The sequence below is a fragment of the Pteropus medius genome, unplaced genomic scaffold (genome assembly GCF_902729225.1).
Source record: "Pteropus medius unplaced genomic scaffold, Ma_sr-lr_union100, whole genome shotgun sequence".
NCBI lineage: Eukaryota > Metazoa > Chordata > Mammalia > Chiroptera > Pteropodidae > Pteropus > Pteropus medius.
The window spans coordinates 27,748,821-27,776,768 of NW_024351730.1; the positions used below are offsets into that span (position 1 = coordinate 27,748,821).

The 27,948-nt window shown below is 34.3% G+C and overlaps 1 protein-coding gene across 4 annotated transcripts in view; it reads left to right on the plus strand.

Annotated features, from left to right (window-relative positions):
• CFAP299 (cilia and flagella associated protein 299) overlaps window positions 1-27,948 on the plus strand; it is a 528,622-nt gene that overhangs the window by 191,383 nt on the left and 309,291 nt on the right. For 3 of the 4 annotated variants that reach the window (XM_039845552.1, XM_039845555.1, XM_039845553.1), the window contains exon 3: window positions 9,007-9,097. In XM_039845552.1, coding sequence (XP_039701486.1) covers window positions 9,007-9,097 — 91 coding nt within the window. The remainder of the gene's footprint in view (window positions 1-9,006; window positions 9,098-27,948) is intronic. The other variant, XM_039845554.1, reaches the window with a different exon arrangement.

Below are 27,948 nucleotides of genomic sequence, written 5' to 3' on the forward strand. Positions count from 1 at the left end.
ACACACATAGAGACTAAGTGTATATATAGCATAAATATGTTGAGCCTCAAGAGCTTCAGCTTTCTAAAATCTAATCAACCCCAGTATTCTGTGGAACAGTAAAGCTGAGTCCCACAGAGAGAAGATTTTGGAGGCACGTACATCAAACCAGGGGTCACTTTCTTTGCTTTTTATTTTCCCATTGGCTTGCACTGAATAAATATAATGAGAAGATCAGGAAATATATTTCAAATCAGATAAAAGATTTAGCTGCCTCCCAGAAGAGAATAAAAGTAAAGTTATATTTTAATGTGTTTTCAGAATAAAATCAGACATGCAGAGACTAAGAACATTTATTTCCTTTTTAAGCAACCTTTCATTCCCCCTCAAAGTGTGAGAACATGTTAACCTACCATATTTAAGAATCAACTAGAGAAATATGCCAAATTTACAAAAACAAATTAGGAATTCAGAGTTACTTTCTCACACAGAAGCCAACTCATTGTGTCCCCTCAAAGAAAAGCACAAGTTTTCATCCAGAGGGAGTAGAGTTTGATTGATGTAAGATGCTGCAGTTTTTTAGGACTCCCACTTGGGTTTCCCTCAAAATGGAAAAAGATAAGAAACAGCTGTCTAGTGTGCATGTTAGCACTTACCGTCTTTCTTCTGTGTGCTTCTGACAGTTGAAGTTATTTTCCCAGAGATGCTGATAGCTTTACTGAACATTTGATAATTTAAAAACTCTTTCACATAGAAGGGGTGGGGAATGTGGTGCCATTTATCTTCTCAATGGAAATTTGATTCTCATTCCTTCTCACTAATAAATGAATCTCATTTCTCAAGTAGTCTTCTCCTTTTCTAAGAGTTATTAGAATATAAATTGATGATCTCCTGGAAATTCCATAGAAATCACAGTATGTAGTGTAAAAGTTCCTAAACCATAAATCTCTCTAAATGTAATCCTGACTGATCTGACTCCTAAGGAACACTATTTCAATCTTATTTAAAAGAAAAAAAGAAAGAAAGTCAGAAAGGCCACCAAGAATACCTTACAAGAAAAGATAGGAAACTCAAAAACCACACATTGGATTTAGCTCTACTATTTTTTCCTCTTAGATCTTTAAAAAATAATCCTTCAGATATTAAAAGTAGATTCTCCTATTGAATTTATGCTCAAGGAAAAGGACTTTAAATTGTTCCCTGGTTGCTTTTTCCCTTCTCTACAATTTCTGGAATACATGTAGCTTTTAGATGACTTACAATTTAGACATAAAAAGTATATACATATGAAACATAAAAATAATCAGGATACAAACACTGAGTTGCTTAATATTAAAAAGTACTGAAATACAACCTGTTGGAAATAACGTGATGGAACAAAAGGAACTTTCATGCTCTGGCAGTAGGGATGTAAATTAGTTCAACCATTTTAGAAACAAGTTGGCATTATTTTGTAAAGTTGAAGTTAACAAATATAACACAGCTAGTCCATTGCTAGCTACAGATCTTAGAGAGACATATGCTGAGGATACATGTACTGGAAATCCTAGCAGCCTGTTTATTATAGACCCAAAGGAGAAACAACTCTGAGATTTATATAATTGAAAGGATAAATAAATAGTTGTTATTCATATAGGAGAATACAATGAAAATGAGGTACAGCCATGTGCATCAATATGTATGGAACATAAAAAATATTAATGAAAGAAACAATATGTTAATAATATATACTTTATGATTCCATTTAGAGAAAGTTCAAAAACAGGCAGGTTAAACTGTATTGTTCAGGGTTATATACTTAAATGATAAAAGGAAGGATGACCATGAAAGTTGAAGTGTGAGATAAGGAAAAATCATGTGAGTGAATATTATAAAAGTGAGAAGGTGATGGGAAGATAGAGTTGTGAGCAGGAAGGGGTGTAGTCATTGTTCTATTTTTTGACCTAGGTGATGAGTTACAGGGGCTGGTTTTGTAATAATTTCTTAACTTTGTATTTAAGTATTCTGCTGTTTTACGTATGTTTGTGATATTTCATACATATAAAAGTTAAATTAATCTTATAATGAGTATATTATTTTCATATAAATTCATATTTAAGATAAGGAATAGGGACATTTTCTCCATGCTGTTTGAGGCAAATCCCCACGGTCTATGTCATTTGGGTCTTTTTGTGGTTATCTGGCTTGAAATAGTATGCAACTTGCTAAAGAGAACTGGAGAGGAACAAATAGCTGATTTCAGTAACTTAATCTAGCTATCTCAAGAGGTGGAAACTTACTAACTTATTCCACATGATAAAAGAAAACATGAAATAGTTCTAAGTTGTACAAATGAGGTTATAAGGCAAGCAGGACAGAATATGGCAAGAAAATCTAATGTGGGAGTTGATTATTGAAGGGAGAAAGCATGCTATGGACAGAAGAATTGTGCCCCCACCCCCAATTCATATGTTGAAACCCTAACCCCCAGTGGTAATTAGGTTTAGTGAACTTATGATGGTGGGGCTCTCATGATAGGATTAGTGCCATATAAGAGACACCAGAGAACCTGCTCTTGCTCTCTTTCTGCTATGTGAGGATACAGTGAGAAGGCAGCCATCTGCCAGCCTGGAAGAGAGCTTGTACCAGAAACTGACCATGCTGGTACCTTGACTTTGGACTTATAGTCTCCAGAACTGTGAGAAAAATGTTTGTTGTATAAGCCATACAGTCTGTAGTATTTTGTTATGGTAGCCCAAGCTGACTAATACAGAGCAAATATCCAATAACACATTGAGAAAAGGAATGTGAAGGTTTACCAGTATTAGAGATATTTATAAACATTTTATTTGGCAAAAAGTAGTATATTTTCCTCCTAATTATGTAAAGGACAAAACAAAAAGTTATTGTGTTGTCCTGGAGAAAACACAAGATCATCTCTCTCTGACAAAGCAAAAGGTGCCCTAAATCAAAGTAGTATAAAAAATATATCTTCCATACTTAATACTCAAATAATTGTCTAAAAATCCACACATTGTTTTAAATAAGATCATATTTTTATGTCAAATCTACAAAAAACTTTTCTACTTTAGCCTCTAAAAAATCAAATTTATATTATTTAAGACCATACAAATACAAATACATACAAATAATTTTGTCAGTAAACTTATTAGAGGAAATATAGCTATTTGTGAAAACTGCTTTTTCATAGATGTGTACTTGTATCTTAAGATGATATTCCAAGAGGTTTTATAATAAACTTTAACTCATCTTAGTTTTCACTTTACTCTCCACTAAATTTTTCCAAACTGAGTATACAAAAACATCATTTTAAGGTAACTGATGCACAGAGAGTTTGAATTATTTTTTCAAACAAGTGCTAATGAGTTGAATATAAATTCTAGAAATATGAAATGTAGGCTACGTCAGAGTTCACTGGCTTTGAAAGAAATCAACATTACCTCTGAACAGAATGATGGGTCAAATTCCAGTCCAGACCGGCCTGATGATTATGGCCGATTAGCTTCTACAGAGGTCTCAAGGCCTGACTCCCAGGGCCACTTCCAGAGGAAGGTGGCACACCTCATCCCACACCCACTCCATCAACAGGTTTCTTCTCCTCAGTGAATTACCATTGTTCTCATGGTATGAAAGTATTACGATATAAATATAATGTTTTCATATGTAGTGAAGCTTTACTCTAGTAAAATAAAGCCTTGGGAACAATGATATCTAGATTAAAAACTGAATTCCAGTTGATTATAATCGTTTATTTCTAAAATAGAAATAAACATATCCTCTTTAAATGCTTAATTTGAGGATAATTGAAATTGTTTACCTAGCATAGAGACCCATATGAAGACTAAAATAGATAAAAAGTATTACTATTAAAGTAGTATAATCTCCAATTTGATTTAGTGATTATTCGGAAAAATGCTTATTAGAACACATCTCAATGATTAATCAAACCTTGCATATCAGAACTCTCCCAATTATGCATTTAAAATTCTGAGATGATTGATAGTATAAATATTTACTGGAAGACTTTATAATCTTTAAAATAAGTGAACTCTTAAGAAAATAACTTTTGAAAATAAATTTCTATTTTAACAGTTTTACAATTTTTTTCTTCTTTTGTTTATTCTTTCTCTTTGAGTGTTAATCTGATCATGTGAATATATGTGATACACAAACAACATAATTAAATCATAAAATCAGTAGCCTAATTGTTGAGGATTAAGAATATATTGAGAGTCATTCACGTAGGGTTATATAAATACGTTTCGCTAATGATTTAACAAGGTTGGTAAAAACTCATCCATATAACTTATACCCCATTTTGAAAGTGTGGTTCAGTGTAAACAAAAAAGCTGAAGTATTTGCCTTTATAAAACTTATAACCTTAAGATTTTGTAACAGACCTACTTCACTTCTTGAGGAAGTAACTTTTTTGTAATATTTATTTAAGCAAGGTTTTTCAGGTCACTGACTGTTAAATAAATCTAGTTAAGTAAAAGTAATGCATGTTAAAGATTTAAGAATTCCTTACCACACACTCCATATTAACTTTCTTTTCTAATATTTCCCCTTGCTGAGAAGTTTCAAGTTCTCAGATTTAGTATGGTATAATAATTGATTATTTATATAACTTTTTAACTCTGCTGCAAATAGCTTGGAGGGGTTATAGACTTTATCCTCTTTGTTCTCAATTTATATAACAAAAATACTTTTATCTTCTTCATAGATATTATAGGAAATTATGTAATTTCCATTATCTCATGCTTCCATTTAAAATACTTAACTTTCTTAATGTTTGAAAAGTAATTCATTTTAATTACAGAAGTAGTATAGAATCCTTACAATATTCCAGATAAGGTCAAAGTCCACTTTGATTACCAAGCCAATACCACCACAATATATTTTTCGATAGAGTGAGCAGATTTCACTTGGTGAATGTATCTGTTTAGATTAGGTTTAATTAAAAATAATAAAAAACTGAAACATGACAATGGCTGAAACAAAATGTAAACTCTTTTCAGTCTTCTAGAAATGTATGTGGCGTCAACCAAGACTGGGTTGGTGCTCTGAAGTGTCAGGGACCCTGCTCCTTTCTCTTGTTCCCACATAATAGTGGCCTCCAATTTAAGTCACGGTGGCCGCTGGAGGAACAGTCGTTTATATTGCTTTCCAACTACAGGAAAAAGCATACCCTCCCTCCTTTAAGTGCACTTCTTAGAAGTGGTACACAAGTTCCACTTGGATCCCGTTGTGAGAAAGTTAGTCATGTAGACATAAATAGCTGCAAGAGAGGCCAGGAAATATAGGAAATAGAATTCTTTATTTCAGGAAGCTATACGCCCAGGTTAAAACTGAGACTTTCATTTTCAGAAATGTCTGAAGAAAAAAGAACTGTGTCTGTCATAGTCTAGGGGCAGCAAGAATTCTGCTATTACTCCCTTTTCCTGTCTGGCCTAGATATCTCCTAAAAACCTCAGCCAGCAGTGAGAACCAAGCCTGGTAGAATTGTAGGCGTTCCTTCCCTATTAATGAATGGCACCTAAAAATCTATTCTTTTGACTTTTTATGTCTGATATCCCTGGAGATAATTTTGATCTTTCTTGGCACTCTCATAAACTATTCCCAGGAACAATAACAACAATGCAATAAAACAGTAAGTTATAAATTATGTAAGAAGATGAACAACTCACCAAATGTTACTATATGTGTTTTTTTGTTTGTTTGTTTGTTTTTTATGGATACACAAATATATATGTACACTATAGAAAATACCCTTGAAGGATGCCTGCAAAACTGAACATTGTGGTTACTTTTAGTGTTTTGGGGTGTGGTTGGTGATCAAATTGAACTTTAACTTACCTGTAATGTTCTAAAGATTTACAACAAAACAAGATGTGTTTGGGGAGGTGGGAGAGTGAAGAGAGTGAAGAGTAAGTAGACTTACTATATGGAAACTTTTAGGAACTCTGGGGTATCTTAACTGGGTAGCCAATTTATCAATTATAGATTTTGTTTGTGAGCAATAGAAGCCAATTCTAATGAACCGAGTCAAAAAGGGAATTTATTGGAAAAACACTGATTATCATGGATTGTAAGAAAAAGTTGAATGATGAAGCTATGTAATAGGAATTAAGGGCAGTCATTATAACTCCAGCTGCTTTTCATCCTTTGTCTCTCTATTTATGCTGTATATTCTCATCAGGTGGAGTGCCATTAGTCAAGCTCAAGGCATATTCATTAGCTGAGGTTTGGGGGTAAGAGTTGTGAGTAAGTAGATACTTTGCTTGACTGTTCTACTGAGCTACAGAAAGTGAGAGGGACCATTGCCCAAATAAAAATAAGGATTTTGTTACCAATAAAAGGAGAAGCGTGTTGGAGAGGCAAAAGCAACAAGTGTCTCCCACTATCACAGAAGACCAAAGTGTATTTCATTCCTTCAGCCATAATTTTTAGAATGTTCTGTGAGTCTCAGGACGAAGGTTGTGTTTTGGGACTAAGATTGGTTCTCTTAATTTTCACAAAGGTGTTTATCTGGTTATATTGCAGTGAACCACATTATTTAACAAGTTTTCTGTACTTTTAAATTTCACTCAGAAATAGTTTTCCTTATTGCTCTTGTTTGCTGAGCTATTTGCTCTCAACATTTGTTTGGTTATGCTGTAGGAAGCAAGGGATATATGGGCTACTGTTCACAAATATTTGCTACTCTTCCCTGGGGTATGGCACTTGCTTTGGGCAATAAAATGTGAATAGAAGTGACATGTGTCTTACGTGCAGATGCTCTAGGAGCCATTTTCTCTTTTCTCTGCACGATAACCAAAGAGGTTTCAGATAAAGGCTGTTTCATCAGCCTCCCAGTTCATTCTTCCAAGGTGAAGAGCCACAGTAACCTGCTATTGATGCATAGTATTATTTCAAAATAATCCTTTGTAATTGTAAATCACTGAGATTTGTTACTATAGCATAACCTAATGAGTTCTGACTGATACACTTGTAAAATAAATTTTCTGTTCAGACTTCATAGAATTTCTAACTGATTCTGTTTTTAAATATAGAACATAAGCAGGAAATTAGGTAGAAACTGATCAAGTGATGTAGAGGTTGTCCTGTGAGCAATGGAGAAACAATACATGTTTCTTTGCACAAGGAACCAACAAGTATTTTAGAGATTTACTATCAGAGCAGTGCATACATATATTGCAATATGGAAGACTCACTTTTGGTCAGAACAATGGATTGAAAAATTTCTTAAATATCTGATTCTCTCCATTAGTACTAATTAGTGATTATTTTTTATGTATATTTAGCTGTTTGGATTATTATTTGGTATTGCTACTACAAGCCGAGACACATTAAGCTAGATAAGCAAAAGCTGACAAGTTATTATCAATTTAACATGTTGCATTTCTAGAGCAACAAAATAGTAGGTTACATATTGTACATGTCTGTATTGATTTAATGAAACCTAGTAGTAATTTTTCTTTAACTCTTCACAAAAAGAAATAACCACGTTCATTTTACCTCTTAAATGTTTTTAAGATCTATCTCTTATCCTTACCACCAGTGCTTTAAATCAGGTCTTCATCATCTCTTATTAAAGCTTTGTAATAGCTCCCTAATTAGTCCCTACAGCATTGCTCTCCTCCAGGCGGTGTTTCTCACAGCTGCTAAATATTCTTTCTAAAACACAAGCTTGGCAATTTTATTTCCTTGCATAAGGCTCTTGTGGTTCAATGTCTTCTGGAGGAAAAGGTTCAGTCTCCTTCATGTAGCATATAAGAACTTCCTGGAAAGGCAACATGGCCTGCTGGTTATGAGAATGAGTTCTAGAACTAGACTGCCTGGGTTTGAATATAGGTTTTTTGCTACTACTAGCTGTATGGCCTTAACTAAATATTTACAACAGTGTGTCTGTAAAAATGTTAGCTAATATTATATGGTTTCTCCCTTACTTCATCTAGTTTTTGACTGCAATTACTTAAGAGTGCTCTGCCCTTTTACATCTCTATTCTTTTGTTTCTTTGTAGTTACTGATAATTTCTCTCTCTCTTTCATCCCCTGTCCCAAACTGGCTAATGCTCTCTCATCTTTTAACATTTAGTTCAATGAATGCTTTAAAGCTTAAAATTAAATGACTTCTCCTTGAATAGATAGTGCATTTTTCTTAATCACTCTTCTGATATCCATGCATATGTCTATTACAATTATCACATGGTATGACATTATAATGTTGACACGTCGCTTCACCTCTATGAGACCACAGGCAATTTGAGAGCAGAGATTACGTATCTTTGTACTTGGTACAGTTCCTGGTACATTGTAGGCAAATAATAGAAATGTTTGTTGAAGATATAGGAAATTGCCATATGAAGAAAGGACTGTTACTTCCCAAATCACTCTGGAATTCACTCTTCATTATGTGGTTCAATGCTGCGTGATCAAGATCTTCTTGATAAATTTTCTTTAAATTTTACTTCCAGATAAATTTATTTTTCTTTTGAATTCTTTTTCTCTTTTGAATTCTTAATATTTCCTTTTAATCTGACAGAGATGATTCAACCTAGTTTGCTTTGTTTCCTTAATTATCTCCACTTACAGAGCTAAAATTAATGCTCTATTCTAGCAACTGAATTGGTATAGGTATCTAGTATTTTAATTTTATATATTAAATAAGTAAATTATATTTAAATTATAGGAAATTAAAATTTATTGTAGGTACTGAAGGGTATAAATATATTGAATTCTCATGGCATGATAAAAAGAATAAAATGGGCGTGTAAATGAAATTAACTGTATCTGACATGAGTATTGATATGAGCACATATTTATAGACTCAATTCCAATTAACTGTATGAAATTAAATTGAAGAGTCTGGTATATTATAATAATTTGGTATGATTTATAATGATTGTGTACAATGTATATATGATTTTAGCGTTATAAGAAAATTATCATTGGAATAAAGAAGCATAATCGTTGACTTCAGAGTGTTTTAAATAATATATTGTAACTGAAACCTGCTATTTATAGGACATTAACAAGTGCTGGTAAAGACCTGCAAGATAACTTTCTGAAGGCTCTGGCAGTGAGAGAAGAGGACAATCGCAATGGAAAAGTGAGCGTGAGTACATTTCATTCAACACCTAAAAATACATACACTAAAGACACAGTTAGTATATAATATATAGTTAGTTGATAATATAACTCTTAATATCTTCCCCTAAAAGTAATTCATGAGGGATATAATATGGTTCTTTATTATTTATGTGTTATAGGAATATATGTAAAAAAATTTTTATTAGAATTTACATCTGTATAAGTAGTCAAATGGTGGGAAAAAAAACCCCAACTAGGATTCTATCCATCTATTGCAGAAAAAGGCTTGTGCTTGACAATCTGGTTGTCATCTCCAACTCTGTACTATTCCTATGTTGAAATGTCCTGCTTCTTTTTAGCTTGACCTTCTAGTATACTTTTATAAGTTATGTCATCTACTAGCCCCCAAGTTTTGCCCCCTGCCTACTTGATTTCATGCTACCTGTAGAAGATAGTACTAGAGTCTACCCTGTAGTCCTACCTTGAGAGATGTGATAGAAACTACATAATGAAAGAAATGATTTTGAATCATCCAAGGAGAACATGCTCTTGCTTTATTAAAACATGTGCTAGTTTCAAATATGTCAAGTTGCTAATGTTATTTGGAATATATATTTATTTTTACACTTTGTTAATATAATATTAGTGATAAGAGTCTTCTCTAAGCCTTAAAATATTCCAAGTCAAGAATATAGTTTCATGCTGAAACTATAATAAGTGCATTTCAGAAAAATAATCATAGTAGTATGGTGAAAAATTTAGAGCAACCGAAAAATATTTGTATAAGGAGATCTATTTTACCAAAGTTTTCTCAATAAAAAGGTTGGAATTTTCCTCACTATCTGGTTTCTTGAAAATTTTAATTTCGGTTTCTGGATAGGTGCTTCGGAGAACATAAGAGTAGAAAATTAAATAGAAAGAAAGATGGTCAGAAGACCAGAATGGCTGAAATATAGTTATCAAAAGGGATTATAAAGACAGATGCAATCAAAGAGGAAGTCAGCAGCCAGCTCATGTAGGTTTTAAGGAATTTTAATTGTATTCTTTAACTTTAATTTCTATATGTATTCTTTATTATTGTAATAGAAAATTAATAGGTGATCTTAAGCAAAGAAATGACCCGATCTTGTTTACACTTTAGAAAGATCGATCTTACTGCTGCTGTGTAGGGTAGGAGATGTGGGAAACAGAGCTCAAGTGGAGACAAGGAGAAGTTACTGAGCCCTTGTAATTAATCTGCAAGAGATGAATTTTAAAACAGTGTGGTAGTAGTTGAAATAGAGGGCAGTTACTGAATCGTGTCTGTTTTAGAAGCAGAGCAGACAGGATTCGCTGATGGATTGGATGTGGAATATTAAAGAGGAAATTAGCGTGGTTTTTAGGTTTTTGGATTGAACAAGTGGGTGGATGATGGTGACACTGTGACAAAGGAACTCTCGAGGAATGCTTATTTCAGGAATCAATAATTACATAATTATGTCATGGCCATATTAATATTGTGATGTTTATTTGATATCCAAGTGGAGAAGTTGATTGGTTTTTTACATATATTGGTCTGGAGCTTAGGAGATAAGTCTTGGCTAGAATAAAAATCTAAATAGAAAGTTATCAATGTCTAAATTGTATGTAAAGTCATGGATTGGCAAAAGTTTACTAGGCAGAGATTTTAGGTAAAAAGACTGAAGTCCCATGACAGGTCTTTAGGACACTTGCTGTCAGAAGAAATTATATGTGAATCTTATGAGGTCCAAACTCTCCAAGGGAAATGACTATTCCCTAAGCATTAGGATTTCTCTACATAATGTATAAATGCAAAATAAACAGAGACTTTCAACCCAAAGTCACATTTGCTGCTCTTTTTGTTTCCTCTTTTAAGAATACATACTAGAAAAATTATGATATAGTTTCAGAAATGACATAGTCGACCTGCATGGCCTAATAAGGCTTACAGCACTAACTCCATAGCAGTTGTCCTAGATAGTTTTCTTTAAATGTAGCTAGGAAATTAGAAGATTAGATTTACTTTCCCACACTCACACATTTTTATTTTATTTTTAAGTTTGGTGATCCCAGGTTGCAAATGCTATTTTGTGTAATTGAATCTTTTTCTGAGTGTCTTCCTTCTCTCTCTAGTCAACTAATTGCAAAATTGATTTATTAGTTATTTTCATTTAGGCCTTGAATTTGCTCTGCTTTAGAGTCTGGATCTCTGGCAAACAGCACTCCTCCAACCCCATATTTTCAATGTTCAAGTTATAGGATTGTTTGTTACATGCATTCATATAGTTCCCACAAAGCTATTGCTTGTGTAATCTCAGACTATGCCCTAGGAGGGAATGGGTATTAGGAACATTTTCTAAGTTTATATAACTGCTACTCAAAGAATAAAAATTCTTGAAAATGTACTTCCTTAAAACTTTCAGTGGTTCAATGAGTCAAGTGCTGTTGACATAGATATTGTTTGGATAAATTATTTTTTTAAAGCTTGTACCAATTCAGAGGCAACCCAATTTAATTCAAGAATCAGTATTATTTCATGAATGCCTCTGAATTTCATATATAATATATACTATATATATGTATGTATGATATATATAGTGCCCATGTATGTGTAACACACACATGTCACACATACACAGGCACTATATATAAACAAACACATTTTTTAATATCTTTTCCAAAGTACTCTTTTAAATTACTATGATGTTCCATGCATTTATTTTAAACAAAATATTGAGCCCTATGTGCAGTGCATGTACAAAAATGTTTAAAAGGATTAATTGTGCAGTGCTTCAAATGACAAGCTCAATGAATATGTTTCCCTAATAATATAACTACTTAATTTTATTTTAAATATGAGCCATTCATGTAAACATTTCTACCTCATGCACCATGTTTTCCAGATTTAAGAATTCTTTAAAGTTTAAAATACTTAACCATTATTTCTCATTAGTAACTAGATTTATTGTTTCCTGAGAAAGTGTAGTTTTCGATTGTTCATGCTATGAAATTTTTAACACTACTGCCACAGCGAGGCATTTATTAAGTGTATGTTTATAATAAGTGCTTGGAAAAGCGCATTAAACAGATCTGGTTCTAGATATCTAGAAACTCACATCGTTGTTGCAAACCATAGTGTTTCAGGAGGATTAAAAAATTCACAGAGAATTGAACACATTGTTTTATTTTATGAGATGCTTGAATGAAGGTGTATCATTTTGAGAGCTTTTCATGTATATGATAGAGAGTAAGGAAAATTTTAAAGCTCTGTATGTGATGACTGAAGAAATGACTACATAGAAATTAAAGAGGTAAAATTGGTTATTCTGAGAAAATAATTTCTAATTTCTTTCTAAATTACTCTGAGGTATTTACATAGCCGATAAATTTTTTTTCTTTCCTATGTTGATGTCTACGACATAATCATCTTATAGTTTTCTTACTCTCTTCTGACTTTTGATCTCAGTCTCTTTCTTGGGCTGACCACCTAATACCTCTACTTGACCTGCACTGCATCTCTTCCGCTATATACATTTCGCCTTGGTGAATCATCCAGACCAATGAACTCACTGACTATATGCTTCTTGCTGTCAAAACAAAGCTTGGATCTTTGCTGTCCATAAGTATATATAAGTAAATTTATTCAATTATTTATTAGATGTCAATAATTGGTTCTGTCCCAAGCATTGTACTAGCTTCTGGAGATACAATGGATAGCAAGTGCTGTATGGAATTTAGAGTTGATTGGGAAAGAAAGTCTATAATCAAGTAAACATATAAATAAAGCAAAATTGCAACTGTGATAGGTACTGTGAAGGAAAAAAAAATTGATTATGTATAAGTAGGTTGAGAGATGTCAGATTTTCAGATAGAAAAGATCAATATGCCTGCAGTATGGAGAATAAGTTATAGAGAGATTAATGCAGATGTCAGTTAGTGCCTTACAAGATTAGATAAGAGAAAATAAGGTGGTAGCCTGGACTAGGAAGAAGATAGGGAGGATGAAGAGAAGAGAACGTGGTGCACTCAAAGATCAGGAATGGGATGTAGAGAACACGGATCTCATTTTGGAGATACCGAGTTTAAGTTGTTTTTGACAAAATAAGATGGAGGAAAAGATATCCTTAACTCAACCCCAATGTTTATCTCCACATTGCTATACCTCAGATACTTACATTTAATTACAACTAAACCAAATACCTTTTCCTCTTCCACTGGCCAGCAAGTCTGGTCAATTTTACTTTGTAAATATGCCTCAAATAAACGTGGGGAAGGTGGCAACAAAGCCAAAGAGATGAGCAACAGACAACTGTTGTGCTCAGTAGCATAGACATTGCTCCGAAGATGATTGGTATCCATAAAAGAATTTAGACAGATGGTCAACATGATCAGATACATAATTTAAGAGTACACTGGCAGCAGTATGTGAAAATAAGTACGTTTTTGTGGGGGTGAGAGATGGGGCATGAGACAGAGAGGTCAGCTGAGAGGCTGTTGTAACATTTCAGACAATAGATAATGAAAGACTGGGATAAAGAAATGACAGAATGAATAGTGGGAAAAAGATGGGTTTGAGTAATTTAGGAGATAGCTGCAAACCATGTTCTTTGTTTTGATGTAGGAAATGGTGAGAGGGAGTTTTGAGTATATTTGCATGTTTTTATTTAGGGGATTCAATGGAGTATATACAGCTGATGATAATTTTGTCAATGGGAAGAGAATTGTGATTCTAGCTTAAGAGATTTAGTGTGGTTCAGTGGTTAAGAGCAGAGAAGTTGGAGGTGGACAGTAACTATACTCAAGTTCCAGATTTACTACTTACCCTGTATTACAGATCTCAAAAGAATTATGCAAGTTTTCTAAGCCATAATGTCCTGCTATGTAATGTAGTTATTAAGAATACTTTCATCTTAATATTGAGTATTTAACAAAATATCGATTAAACACTTGGCACGCTGTATGATGCATGACAAGTATTTAATAAATAATGTGATTTCTGCAGTAAAAGTATAATGTTGCTAGAGTTATAATTGTGAATAAAATAGAAGTTGTAGAAAACATGCAATACTTTTATTGATAGTTTTTAAGGAAAACATTGAACAATTTTGAGTCTCTCTTTAGAAAAGATGATTGAATGGGGCTTCCTGAGACAGACACTTATGATTTTATTATGGATCTAAACATTGTTGGTCATTAGAAAGATATAGCAATCAGCATATTAAAAAAGTGTTTTATGTTATGGAAAAAGTGTTTTATGTAGGAAACCACAGTCTATTTCATTAATTTTCTACTTTGTGCAAACTACTTTGCTATTGCCATAAACAAAGATGGAAAAGACATAGGCCCTTCCTGCAGTGTTTCTAATGTAGTGGGATTATGTAACTCCTTTAAGTAGCCAAGTGGCAGGGTGGGAGTGGGGTGGGGAGAGTCGTTATTTTTAGGTGGTAGTAAACTAAGGATCCTGGATTTATTGAATGGAAAAAAACAAAAATAAAATATTCTCTTCCTAATCAGAGACTCATGAGGATTGTAATAAAAGGTCACATGCTGTTCCGGGCTGAGAAAGTGGAACCTGTTGACACTTATTTTCCCACTGAATGTTGACTGTGTAAACAGTTACATGGCTGGCCAGTTTGGGCTTTGAAATATGCATTATTGAAGCTAGTATAAATGTACTGCTTAAGGGTTTTTCTTCAGAGTCATTCAAAGAAACCACTGTACGTGGCTCAGGAAAACCTATGAATTAGGCAGCTCCTAATATACCCATTTCCTGTGTTGAAATCTCTATGAAACTTAAGATCGCGTTGTATATGACCAGTAACATTGTGCTGACATGATCTTTTCCCTCCTTGCTATTTTCCAACTTCTATAAAATGTTCCCTTTTAAGAAAATGAAGGTATTATACATATGTTTATTTCCTTTATAATTGAATCCATGCTTGTCCACTAATAAACCCTTATGGAAATTATATGACTCATACAATCTTACTTACATTTTAAACAAATTACATCAATGTTTGTGGAAAATAAAATGCACATCAACTTCCATTTCACTAAAAGTATGGTTGAATAGATCATTAATTTTTTACTTCCTGGTTAAAAATATGATATAGAGGTAGTGAGAAATTCTGTAGAGTGGAGTTTATGGAGCCATATTAATATGAGTTTGATTCTTGGATTTCCCACTTATTACCAGCTAAGTACAAGTTCCTCAACTTTACAGAGTCTGAGTTTTCCCATCCACAATATGGGGATACTAATTTTCATACAGCTAAGATATTTCTAGAATAAAATTATGTAATGTTTAAAGCACAAATAAGTCTAATCCTTAATAGGTGTTCAATAAATTATAAATAATATGTGCTATGTTCGTTTAGGTTTTCTAGAAGCAGAGCTTAAGATGCAAAATCCAGTGCAAATGAGAGAACTAAATCACTTGCACTGAAAAAGGTAGGCAGACATGTGGTTTCAGTGGAAATCTAGCCTTAGTCTGATCATACAGGGAGCTCTGGAGCATGAATTGTGTCGGTTTGCTGTGCCTTGAGGCATGGGGGAGGTGCTTACATACTCTTACACCTTTCCTGTCTCTATCAATTAATCATTAGCTGCCACAGGGATTGGGGGAGGAGGGAGTAAAGTGGCTCCTGTCAGCTAAACACAGTCATTTTTGAGGAGGTGCAGGTGTAAACCATTAGCCTTTAACACCTGAAGCATCTGGAGCTGGATGCACCAGCCTGGGAAAGGGGATCCAGGAGGGACACCACTGCCGGGCACTGTAGCTACAAAAGCTTAATATTAAGGCCATTAGTGATATTTGAAAGAAATGAATGCCACTCTTTCAGTAATGTAATCTTATAGAAACAAAAATATTTTTAAGATATTTAAATTAATCAATCATTTTTATATAAAAGTTGAATTATTTTTTATTATCTCATTTTATCAATCATTTTTATGTAGAAGTTTATTTCTTTAGAGTCCCATTTCCAGTCACTTGAAGTAAAATAAAATATATTTTACTGCAAAGGCAGCTTCATTTACAAATAATTAGAAATTCAATCATGGTTTTCTGGTCCAGAAATTCTGCATATATAATAAGCTTTCTCATTTAAATCTTATGTCTACTAGTATATGTCCCCATATAGAAGAGGTACTGTTTTGTTTATATTGACAGAATCAAGCCAGTGAATCAACAACTGTAAGTAAGCAACTAGTATCATGTCTAAGTGCATTTGATATAGAGGTAGTGAGAAATTCTGTAGAGTGGAGTTTATGGAGTATCATGAGTATCATGAAAGATATATTTGTGATTATAATAAGTAATAATTGCCGTCATAAAGAATGGAGATGTAGCTTATTAATTACTTTCTGAGCACTGCATTTTCAGAACTAGTGCAATATTTCTTTGGATGCTTTTGGCTGCTTGTGGACTATAAAAAAGAGTAAAGTTGATATAAGATCACCAAAATTTGAAAAATGAATTTCTTTGCCACATTATGTAGTTATATTCCCAGTGTTCTATGCAAACAAGTTACCTTGGGTATTTGTCTAATGGTGAATTGTAGTCAGATTGTTTAGACATTAATAGAGGTATAAATATTCTAAGAATGCATTGCTTCTCTTCATAAATGAAAATAGAGCTAAAAATGGTAAAAGCCCGCCGATTTATTCACGGCAAGTGCACTGATAACAAAAGTTTATGTGAACTTTCAAGTCCACAATCCCTTAACTACTAATCTAAAATCCACAAAGTTCTGAAAACCAAAAGATTTTTTTTTTAATTTGGAATAAAGTTATTTGTCAATCAAACATGACCTGACATGAGGCTATTTATTGACTCTATTTCATTTAGCATGACTGTCTCTTTAGTTTATTGCAGAAAAACTAATGTGTTTGGTTATTGGATGCTCTCGTAGGCTTTCCTGGGATTGTTGATAACAAATATGTTTATCTACCATATTACTTTACCAAAATCCAAATATTCTGAATTCTAAAATAATTCCAGCTCCAAAAATTTGGGGTAATAGATTATGAACCCGTATACATATTGTAAATATATGAAGTACTGTATTGATTATGGTAAAGTGAGCTATATAAGAAAGCAAAAGAAATCTGAATGGTTTAATAATAAAAATGTATTGCTCTTTCACTCCATGCTCAATCGCTTGTCCATATTAAACTCACAGTAGGGCTTTTTCTGTATCATGTACTCATTCAGGGAACTATATTGACAGATAAGCTCTATTTTTATTGCGCAGCTTCTGAAAATTCTCTGGATATTGAGGATAAGCTCAAGGAAGAGAGAGAAAGGAGAAGTATGGAGAAGGTTTTCTATGGGTCAGGCCTGGAAGTGTGGTTTACAATACCATGTCCCAGTTCTCTTGTCTAGCACTCATTCTTATGGCCACACTGACTGAGAAGACTGGGAAATTTAGTCTAGCTGAGTGCCAGGAGGAAAGGGAAATGTAATTAACGAACCACCAGTTGCTTCTGTTATCTGCCACATATGCATTTGTATACATTATAATATTGCTGTATCATATTTCCAAAGCAAAATATTCACATTTCTTAATTAAGGCCATTAGTGATCTTTAGTAAGTGAATGACATTTAAATTTCAAAAAATAATGGGAAGACTGAAAAAGAAAAATGGTATGGGTAGCCAGTCCTACTAGTTAATATGTTAAACATCATATGTTAAAAAGTCACCATTACTAAGACAATATGGTACTGTTGTATGGACTGATAGATGCTCAACTGTACTAGTAATCAGACAAATGAAAATTAAAATGAATTATATTTCATACAAGCAAGATTGGCAAAAATTAAAAAGATTGGCCTTTCCAAATACAGGAGAGGATGTGAAGAAGTAAGAAAGCATGTTCAGAGCTGGCAGGAGAGCAATTCAGAGAGCAATTTGAAAATATCTGGCGAAAAGAAAGATGTGCACAGTCTTTAGTAGATATATATCTGGAGACATTCAATCATGTCTGTTGGATAATTATAATTATGTGCAATGTAGCATTGCTTAGAATAGCAAAATAACCTAAATGTTCATAAACATGAAAACAAGTTGTGGTTCATTTATGGAATGGGATAGTGCATAGAAATCAATGTGAAAAAAAGATGTTTTCTGTTTATCAACATGGAATCATCTTAAAAACATCATGTTAAGTTATATACTTTTATGGATACACTCATGTTCTAATTGTATAGAAACTACATAGGGACAATGTACATCAAATTTAGGAAAGTGGTTGCATTGTACAAGGTAGGAGGAGATTGAAAAGGAAATAGGGGAGAAGAATAGAACCGAAGAATAGCTTTTTTGTAATGTTTTCTTTCTTTAAAATTTATACCAGTATGGAGAATGTGAAGATTTGAGTAAGCCGCTTAGCTGGATGTTGGCTAAGGTATTAGTTATAGTAGATATGTTAATAGTGTTAGTTACATTAATCTCTTTTGTAATTTTCTTTATGTTTTTTGAAATATTTCATAGTCACAAATGGAAGCAAGAAACAAATTATAATATTTTGGAAAATTTTTAAATGAATAGGTTTATATCTAGAAAAATGTTTATAAAGAAATAATAACAAAACATGCAACCAAGAGGTCAAACACAAAGGGCAAACCTTTGGTGACAGCTCACAACAATTCATTTGCTCTGGGAAAGGAACCCAGATCCAGAGGTGGGCCTCCAGAGGCTACAGGTATCCAGCTTTCCCTATCTGTCTAAATGATTTATGCTGGGCCCATAGGATTCTCTCTGTTGGGAAGTAACATTAGAAATGCTGAGATACAGAGGCAAGGAGTCACTGAAGCATCTCTTTAAAGAGATGGTCGGTAAATTCCAGCTGCTGAGCTGCCTGCATATCTGCTCCTGTATCTTGAATATTCAACCCTAGGGGCCTTTCATTCTGGGAGATACTGCTGAACTATTCTGCGAAATCCTTCATTTTGCTTAAATTAGAGTCAAATTCTTGGTGTCCAACAAGGAAACCTTAACTATAATCTTAAAATTAGTAAAGTTTATCTCTGTTACAGAGGGGATAATCATCTAGCAGAACCCTTTTGTGGGAACAGATTATTTCCAGTTCCATTTAGAAGAACTCTCCAAAAGCATTGGTAGAGTTAGAATCTTTGGATTCATGTTCTGCGTGCAGCTAAGAAAACTGTTACTTCCTCTAAATTCAGTTCTGTGTACTTGTCACACAGCAACTCAAAGGTTAATTAAGAACTATTGAAAAATTGCTACAGATTTTGGAGAGATAGAAAGCAAAATTCAGTGAGTCTAGTAAAATGTAAAATTATTGGACATGCTGATTGTGGTGATATATGTAAGAGCTTTTATTTTGAAAAAAAAATTAGTATTAATGAAGCTGCTACATAACTGAGAAGAAATTTCCAGATTGTTTTGGATTCAGACACATTCAATGAGGGCCAAGTATATTCATGAGGCTACTTGATCCTTGCTGCTATGTTATAGTAGTATTCCTTTCTTCCAATTCATAAATTTTAAGAAAAAAATTCTGGTGCTAATGTTAACAAACATGGTAGCTTTCATATTGTGAATGATACAAAAATAAACGGGAAAAGAAATAGTCTTGATACATGAACTACTTTTTAGAAATGAATGAATTAAATAGCGCTTCTGTGAACAAATAGTTTCACTTCCTAATGTTAACAGAGGGTCTCATAAAGAAGTTTCGAGTGAAAATGAGCTGTCAGGGAAGACAATAGACTATTCTATAAGAAATACCACAACTGACCTTCAGAACAATAATAGGGATATAACAACGATTACTCTTAAAATTTGTGAACATTATTGCTAAACCCAGTTTACAAAATGTGATGGTGATTTTGGGAGAAGTTGTAATATCTAACGACTTTTAAATGTTTAGGCTATTAGAAAATTATGTTGCATCATATTCAAAAGATATTTCTTTCCATTTTCCAACTGAATATAATTTAGTACTTTAAGAGGTTGGTATGTATGCTCTCAGTGAGATTTGGATCACAAACAGAAATTTAGCAATCATGTTGATTTCTCCTTTCTTGCTTAACTTCAGTATGTGGTGAATTAATTAAATGCTCCCAACAGCCAATGTTTTGAAGTAATATTCTGTTTATTTAGATGCCCCAACTGAAAAAGAAACACATTAGAGCCTTCCTATTCTTCACTCTCGTTCCCCAATCCTTGCCCCCAAGTCCCAGGGGAAAGGTCTATTTTACCAGTGGGTCATCACAGGGTTCTATTTTTTTACATGAGAAAAACATTGCATATGTTGCCAGGTATATTGCCAGATGCTCTTCTTTTAACCAATTCTGAATGTTGACCATTGCTGGTTTCTATATTTATTCATCCTGAGTAAAGCAGTTTAAGGGGAGGGGCCAGATCTGAACCAATAAGTTTTTATTACAGTCAAGACAGCAAGAATACCAGCTCGCTTTGGCATGGGGGCCAGATACATTTATATTCTACTTTAGTTCTTGAGAAATGGAAGAAAAGTCTCAGAAGGGTCAGTTTATCTATCAGTCTTTTTTTAGAAATCTCTACTCCTCTTCATATTTGACTAATATACAGTCTTTGCAATGTTAACAATTGCAATTAAGATCGTTGTCTTTTATTGAAAGCCTACTTTGTGTTGACACTTATAATTTATCAAATTTATTAGATAAAGTTATTCATAATATTCCCTTACCGTTTTAATGTCTGTAAGATCTATAGTGATATCCACTCTCATTCCTAATATTGGTAATTTGTGTCTTTCCTGAGCTATCTGTCCCGAGATTTATCAATTTCATTGATCACATAGAACCAACTATTCATATCATAGATTTTCTCTATTACATTTGTGTTGTTTACATCATTGTTGTCTGTTCTTTATTATTTATTTTCTCCTGCTTACACTGAGTTTAATTTGTTCTCTTTCTAGTTTCTTAAGATGAAAGTTTAGGTCACTGATTTGAGACTTTTCTTTTTTCTGATATAGGTGTTTTAGTGCTATAAATTATCCTTTAAGCACTGCTTTAAGTAATCTTTTGATTGATTATGTTTTCATTTTCATGCAATTTATTTTTTATGCAGTACAAATTACTTTCTGATTTCCCTGTTGATTTCTTTATGACTCATGGTTTATCTAAATGTTATTATTTAGTTCCAAATATTTAGGTATTTTCCAGCTTCTAAGATTAATTTATTAATTTCGATTACCCATTCCTCTTCTTTTACTGTTATGTTCTTATCATTTGAGATGAACAGGCTAAACAGGCATAAAACTGTTCAAACTGATGTTCTTTCATCTTAGTACTGTGTTCTTATATAATCTGAGGAGACTACAGTTTTGATTTGTTTTGTTTGTTAATTTTCTCTGTTATCTAAATTACTTCTGTGTCTTCCAAGATAAATACTTGGGTATATATTTTTGTCTATCATGTTGCAGGTTTGTTCTCAAATTATTAGTGACCCTTGATTATTCATTCATATTTAAGAAAAAAAAAGGCAACATAAAAGCTGACTATAAGCCCTGCTTCCCTTTTATTAACTTATGATTGGCCAGGGAGCTTACCATTAGGCAGAAGCCCTTTTAAATATGGAAGGCTTTGTTCTGTGGCACCAAGCGCCTGTTCTGATTCTCCCCCAGGGTCTTTGTTCAGTTTTTTTAGATATTAATCTTTAATCCTTTGTCTAGGTGTCTGAGGGATATGACTGTCTGGCTTTTAATAATCCTGTTCGTTCAGGTAGAATGTATTTTTGATTGACCTTCTTAAATTCAGCCCCACTTCTCACTCCTTGACTCCTGTGTCACTGGAGTTTCTGAGTTCTGAGCTTCTCTAGGGCTCGACTGATAACGTCAGTTTTCTTCTTGGATGTAGTCCTTTCCCTTCTCCCTTTCTCCTGCTGTCCTTCCTTTTTTTTCTTTTTCTCTACGAGTAAGCCCTGCTTCCCTTTTGTTAACGATGATAGATATATTTTAATCCTCAACTATTACAGAGCTTTATTTTTAAAGCAGAATTATGCCATTATATTCTTACCACCAAGAAACAAATGTTTGATGGTAAATCATCTGCTCATAATCTGCTCATATATATGTATAATTTATATATACATATATAAAATGGTCTAGTCATTTATTAATGTAATTTTTGGTAAAGCAAATTTTCCCATATTTTAAAGATGACTAGGAATACAAGGAAAAATATATGTACTAAATGATGTAGGTACTCTTTGGGCATTATGTTGGGGCGGGGGAGAGTGGGTGGTGCTTGTCCAGCATTCTGTATGTATTTGTTGTTTTGCAATAGATGCTACTTGATAGGCCAGAACTAAGGTGACTTTTTAATATAAATGCTTTTTACCTTATTGGATCGGAGTAAAGAATAATCAAATAGGGTTTCCAGTTACAATGATGAAGTAGGTAAACGCTGTGCCCACTTCCTTTCTTGACTGCATCAAAATTGCAACTAAATTATAGAACAGTCAACCTGGAGAACCATCTGAAGAATAACTGAATGGAATTCCTATAACTAAGGATATAAAGAAGAAGCCATGTGGAGACTGATAGGAGGGGTGGAGACTGAACGGGGCTGATTTCCACACCCACTGGTTGTGGTGGTTAAGTATTGGGAGGGATATCTTGGCTACAGAGGTCCCCCGGGCTCCTGAGCCCAGAGCTCCAGTGCCAGGAAGAGAAGTCCCCACAACAGCTGGCTGTGAAAATAAGTGGGGATTCCGTCAAATCCTGTTGAGATGGAGGGCTGCTGGAAAACCAGGTGTCTTCTTAAAGGGCTTATACACAGGCTCACTGGCTCACAAACACTCACCCTAAGTTCCAGCAAAGGGACAACAGTTTAAAAGGCACAGAGAGGCATATGGGAGAAACTGAATATTGTGGCTTAAGGATGAGTGCCGTCATTGTTCTTCTGTTGAACCTTTCCTTCACACAGCCTACTGGCACAGCCAGGCGCAGCCAAGCACAAAATTTGAATCTGCATTAACCTGGTGAACACTGCTTACCCCATACTGGTAACTCCCTGAGACCCCACTCCAAGTAACTCATGCACTGCCCTTGGTTCTTTCAGTGGCTGAGCCTCAGCGCATACTATAAAGTTTCTTAAATACTCTCTAAGATCTGCAGGCCCCAGGGAGGCAGCAGCTGGCTTCTGTGTGCCCTGTGCCTTTTGCTGAGTAGCCCAAAGCCTGGTGTAGGTGGCAGCCAACCTTGCATCGCAGCAGGTGGCCTCTCTGGGCCCAGCATAGGCTCTTACCAGTGAGGCTCCTACCAGGTAGCCCCCAGCTGGGCACAGGCAGTGGCTGACGTTGGCCTGCCCCAGAGCCCCTCGCAAGAGGCCCCAGAACCAATACACCTGATGGCCGGCTTCAGATCACAACAAAGTACCACATGATTAGCTTCACAAATGGCATACCCAAAGGGTGCTCTCAGCAGGCACCAGAGCCCCTCTGGGATAAATACTGTTCTGTGAGGTTAGCCCCCACTGTGGTGGTGGCCAGTCCTCATAGCCAGTCAGCCTGAGAGTCAATCCCACCCACCGACATGCCAACAGCAATCAAGGCTCAACTACACCAGGAGAGCGCATACAACCCACACAGGGGACACTCCTGGAGTACCCAGCTTAGATAACCAGGGAGACTGTGCTACTGGGCCCCATAGGACAGCTCCTACATAAGGCCATCCTTCCAAGACTGAGAGACATAACGGGTCTACCTAATACATAGAAACAAATACAGAGAGGCAGCGAAAATGAGGAGATAAAAAAACTGTCCCAAATGGAAGAACAGAACAAAGCTCTAGAAAAAGAACTAAATGAAATGGAGACAAGCAATCTACCAGATAGAGTTAGAAACGCTGGTTATAACAATGCTCAACGAACTTTGGGGAAGAATAGATCAACTCAGTGTGAACCTCAACAAAGAGATAGTAAACATAAAAAAGGACCCAGAAACCATAAAAAACAACCAGTCAGAAATGAAGAATACGGTAACTGAAGAATACACTGGAAAGAGTCAACAAATGTTTACAGATAAAATGCTCCAATCAAAAGACACCAGGTCGCTGAATGGATAGAAAACAAAACCCTTACATATGCTGTCTTCAAGAGACCCATTTCAGATGGAAAGAAAGTAAAGGGTTGGAAAAATATGTTTCATGCAAATGGAAAGGAAACAAAGCTGGGATAGACAGAAAATGACAAATACTGTATGATTTCACTTATATGTTGAATCTAAAGAACATTATAAGCAAATAGAAATAGACTTAGATGGGAGGGGACTTTGGGAACGGGGTGAAAAAGGTGAAAGGAGTAAGAAATACAAATTGGTAGTTATAAAATAGTCACAAGGATATAAAGAACAGCATAGAGAATATAGTCAATAATGTTGTAATAACTATACATGGTCCTTTGTTGAGTACTGGACTTATTGGGGGGATCACTTTGTAAATTATATAAATGTCTAACCACTATGTTGTGCACCTGAAACTAATATAAAATAGTATTGAATGTCAACTGTAATTGAAAATTAAAAAAATAATCAAATAAAATGGTATGTCAATTATTTGAGAACTGGAATGAATATAAAATTCAACCAGTGCTGTTTGGGGGCAAGAGCAGTTTTGTAGACTTAACAGAGAAGGTACCATTGAAAGGATGCTCATACTGCCTTGGAATGTGTAATCAGGTATGAAATATTTATTAAGTTATCTAGCAACGGCAATTATGCACATATTTTCTTGTGTGTTTTCTGAGGTAACGGAGTTCTCCGAGATTCTTGGGAAAATATTTGGGGAGGAGGAATGTCGAGTTCCAAGAAACTTTCTCCTTCAGGGGAAGTGGAGTTGGCAGGGCATGGAATGCGTCACCCTCAACATCAGGCCCCTGGAGAGGGCTCCCATCACACTTGTAAGTCCTTGCGTGGCTAACCTAAATGAAATAAAACTGAGAAAATAAAAAAATCATTTTTTATTATTATCTTTTTGGAGTCAGGGAAGAAAGAAAGAGATTGTGGATGGAAGGACAGAGGAAGGAAGGGAGGAAGGAGACAAGGACAGACATTTGATATCAATTTCATCATGAACCATAGTCAAGAAATACTGAATGCAGGATATATCTTATTCAGCCTTTTTTCCAATATGGGAATCCTTTTTACAGCTTCAGTGACAGATAAAATATTTTAAATACTTTCATTGATAGGCAGTTCTTTTCTTTGTAGGTTGCTAATTTACATTTCAGAGTTCTAACAACTTGACAATGCTGGGGAAAAAAATCACCTTCTCTTAGTTATTTGCCTTCTGGAACTATATAAAATAATGCTGCTGCCACACTGTGATTTTTGAAGATTTTTTTTTTTTTTTTTTTTTGAGCATTTTATAAGGTTTTCGTGTTATTCAAGTCACTTGTCCAACCGATCAGGATACTTTGCATATGTTAGCTATCTCCAATATATTGATGCATTCAACATTTATAGATTTGATGAGCAAATGACTAATAGCAAATATTGGATACTATGAGATCACACACTGAAATCTTTGGTATACTAGAGACCTTCCTCCTCTATCTGACATTGCTCCTAATCTCAAACCTTGTTTGAGCAAAGCTGTTCAATTATCTCAGCTACTGTCATCCAGGTCATATTTCCTCAGCTCTTCTAGGAAGGAAATCATGAAAGAAACCATCTTTCTTTGAATCTCCACTTCAGAGAGTCCTGAGTGGGGCACCTAACACTGGAATCTTGCCCACATTCTTATTAGAGTAAATTATTTCCAGGGTCAATCTATTATACCTCTGCAAAAATGAATATCCACGAGATGGTATGATGCATACCCAAAGGTCACAATTGGCCTCTAGCCACCTCCAACTATATGAAAGTAAAAAACTTTGTGCAAAATAGCTTTTATTCAGCCAAATTCTAGAAGAAAAAGTTCCTGAGTGTGCAGTGTGCATTCATTTCAGTTGCAACGTTTGTGAAGTGCCTGTGTTATATAATCCATTGTTTTGGATGATATGAAAGGCATAACATGAATTACAGATCCCTGCCATCACACCTTATATCTTATTTCTGGGTCTGCTCCTTACATTTTTGTTGAATCTACACTATATTTTTCTTTATTTTCTGCATAATTTGTTCACAAATCATTTCCTGTGATTTCACTATTTCATAAGACACCTCCATAAGTTCTTATAAAAAGTACTTTTAAGCTCTTACTAGCAGTGACAATATTTGGTTCTCTAGAGTCACGTGCCTAACATCCATATGCAGTGAACTATCTTTGATTCTCTACTGTCATTCATAGGGTAGGTAATGAGAGAGAAGAACACTGAGTCTTTTTGAGGTTAAGTCATGGCCCAGGGGGGTCTAGAAAATGAATTCTCTCATTTCTAGTCCTATTCTTTTTTCACTAGTCTACAAAGTATGACTTCAAAATTGAAGAAGTATTGAATTTAAGGACCTCTATTAGCAGTGAATAAAGATTCAAAACTGTCTTAAGTGTATCATGATGGCGTTGTTATGAATTTTATATAAAATGAAGTACTGCTGTCCTTGATCTTGCAGGCTACAGGAAATCTTTGAGGTCTGAAACTTGTGTTTAGGTTGTAAGGGATCATTTATTCCTGAAACATTTACAGTAGTCCTTTTGTAAGGCATATGACCAAATCATAATATGTGCCTTTAGCAATGAAGGAATGAAGGTTGTTGATTATCAGTAGGAAACTTGGATGTTATACACTTGAAATTGGGGTATAAAACAAAACAAAAAGCTAAAGATTGCCAGATCTCAAAGGGAAAAAATAGTAATCCATGAATAATAAACAGGGAAAATATTTTTAAAAGGTAGGGTGTCAGAATACCTTTGAGGTCAGTTTAATGTATATGATCTGCACTTATGTATAGTGGATTACCTAAATTCAAACTGACCTTGGCCACTGTGTGAGGATAATATTTTTGAAAGTATGAGCTATAGTTAAACAGTTTCTGCAATGTATTAGGCACAAATATGCTTTCCTTCCACGTTAGGCATGCAGAACTTTTTCCCACCTGTTTATTTTTCCTTAAACAAACATATTATCTGATATAACTAGTCCAAAGAAAATTTTCTCTTCCTCTACATGAATGAACTCCACTCTTACCCTTTTGCTAAATTCTGGAGTTCTGATGTAGTTCAGGATCTTATATTACATCCATGTCACTTTCTGGAACCACTTCAATGGTATAGTGCCTTGAATTATTTTCAAGCATTTAATCAGCTTCTGTTTAAGTCAGTTTTCTTCTTTGACAGTGTAAATTTATTTTCTAAATGCAAATGTATGATAATACAGACTGGACACTCTGTGTCTGTTGTGCATTTGAAACAAAAATCAATCTTTGTCGTAAAATCTTGTTTAATTGCAAAAAGTAGCAAAATTAAGAATGTTCTATCAATTTGTACTGTAGCTTTCATGACAGTTATTACACACGTGGTTATTTATTTATTTTTTTTAACCATTGAAAAATTCAGGAATTTTTTTTTCTTTTTTGGTGTATGAAAGTGGACAGCTCTTAAAAGAATTGTTCTGAGTGTCCAAAATATATAAAAGAAGGTTTCTAATAAATGGATTAAGACTTATTGTGTGGTAAAAAATAGTAGCTGCTGTTGTCAAAGTTTTACATTCATAGCTGAGCTCTGATATTAACTAGTTAGAGCACTTTGGGAAAATGTTATGCCCTTTCTGTGCCTCAGTTTCCTCAGCTGTGGAATGTGAGTAACGGTGTCTCCCACTTACTGCATTATGGAATGCTTTAAATGAGATGGAACATGTGATGTGCTTAGTATAGTGCCTGTAAACAGTGAGTGCTTAATAAATATTAGTTATTATTAAGACTTAC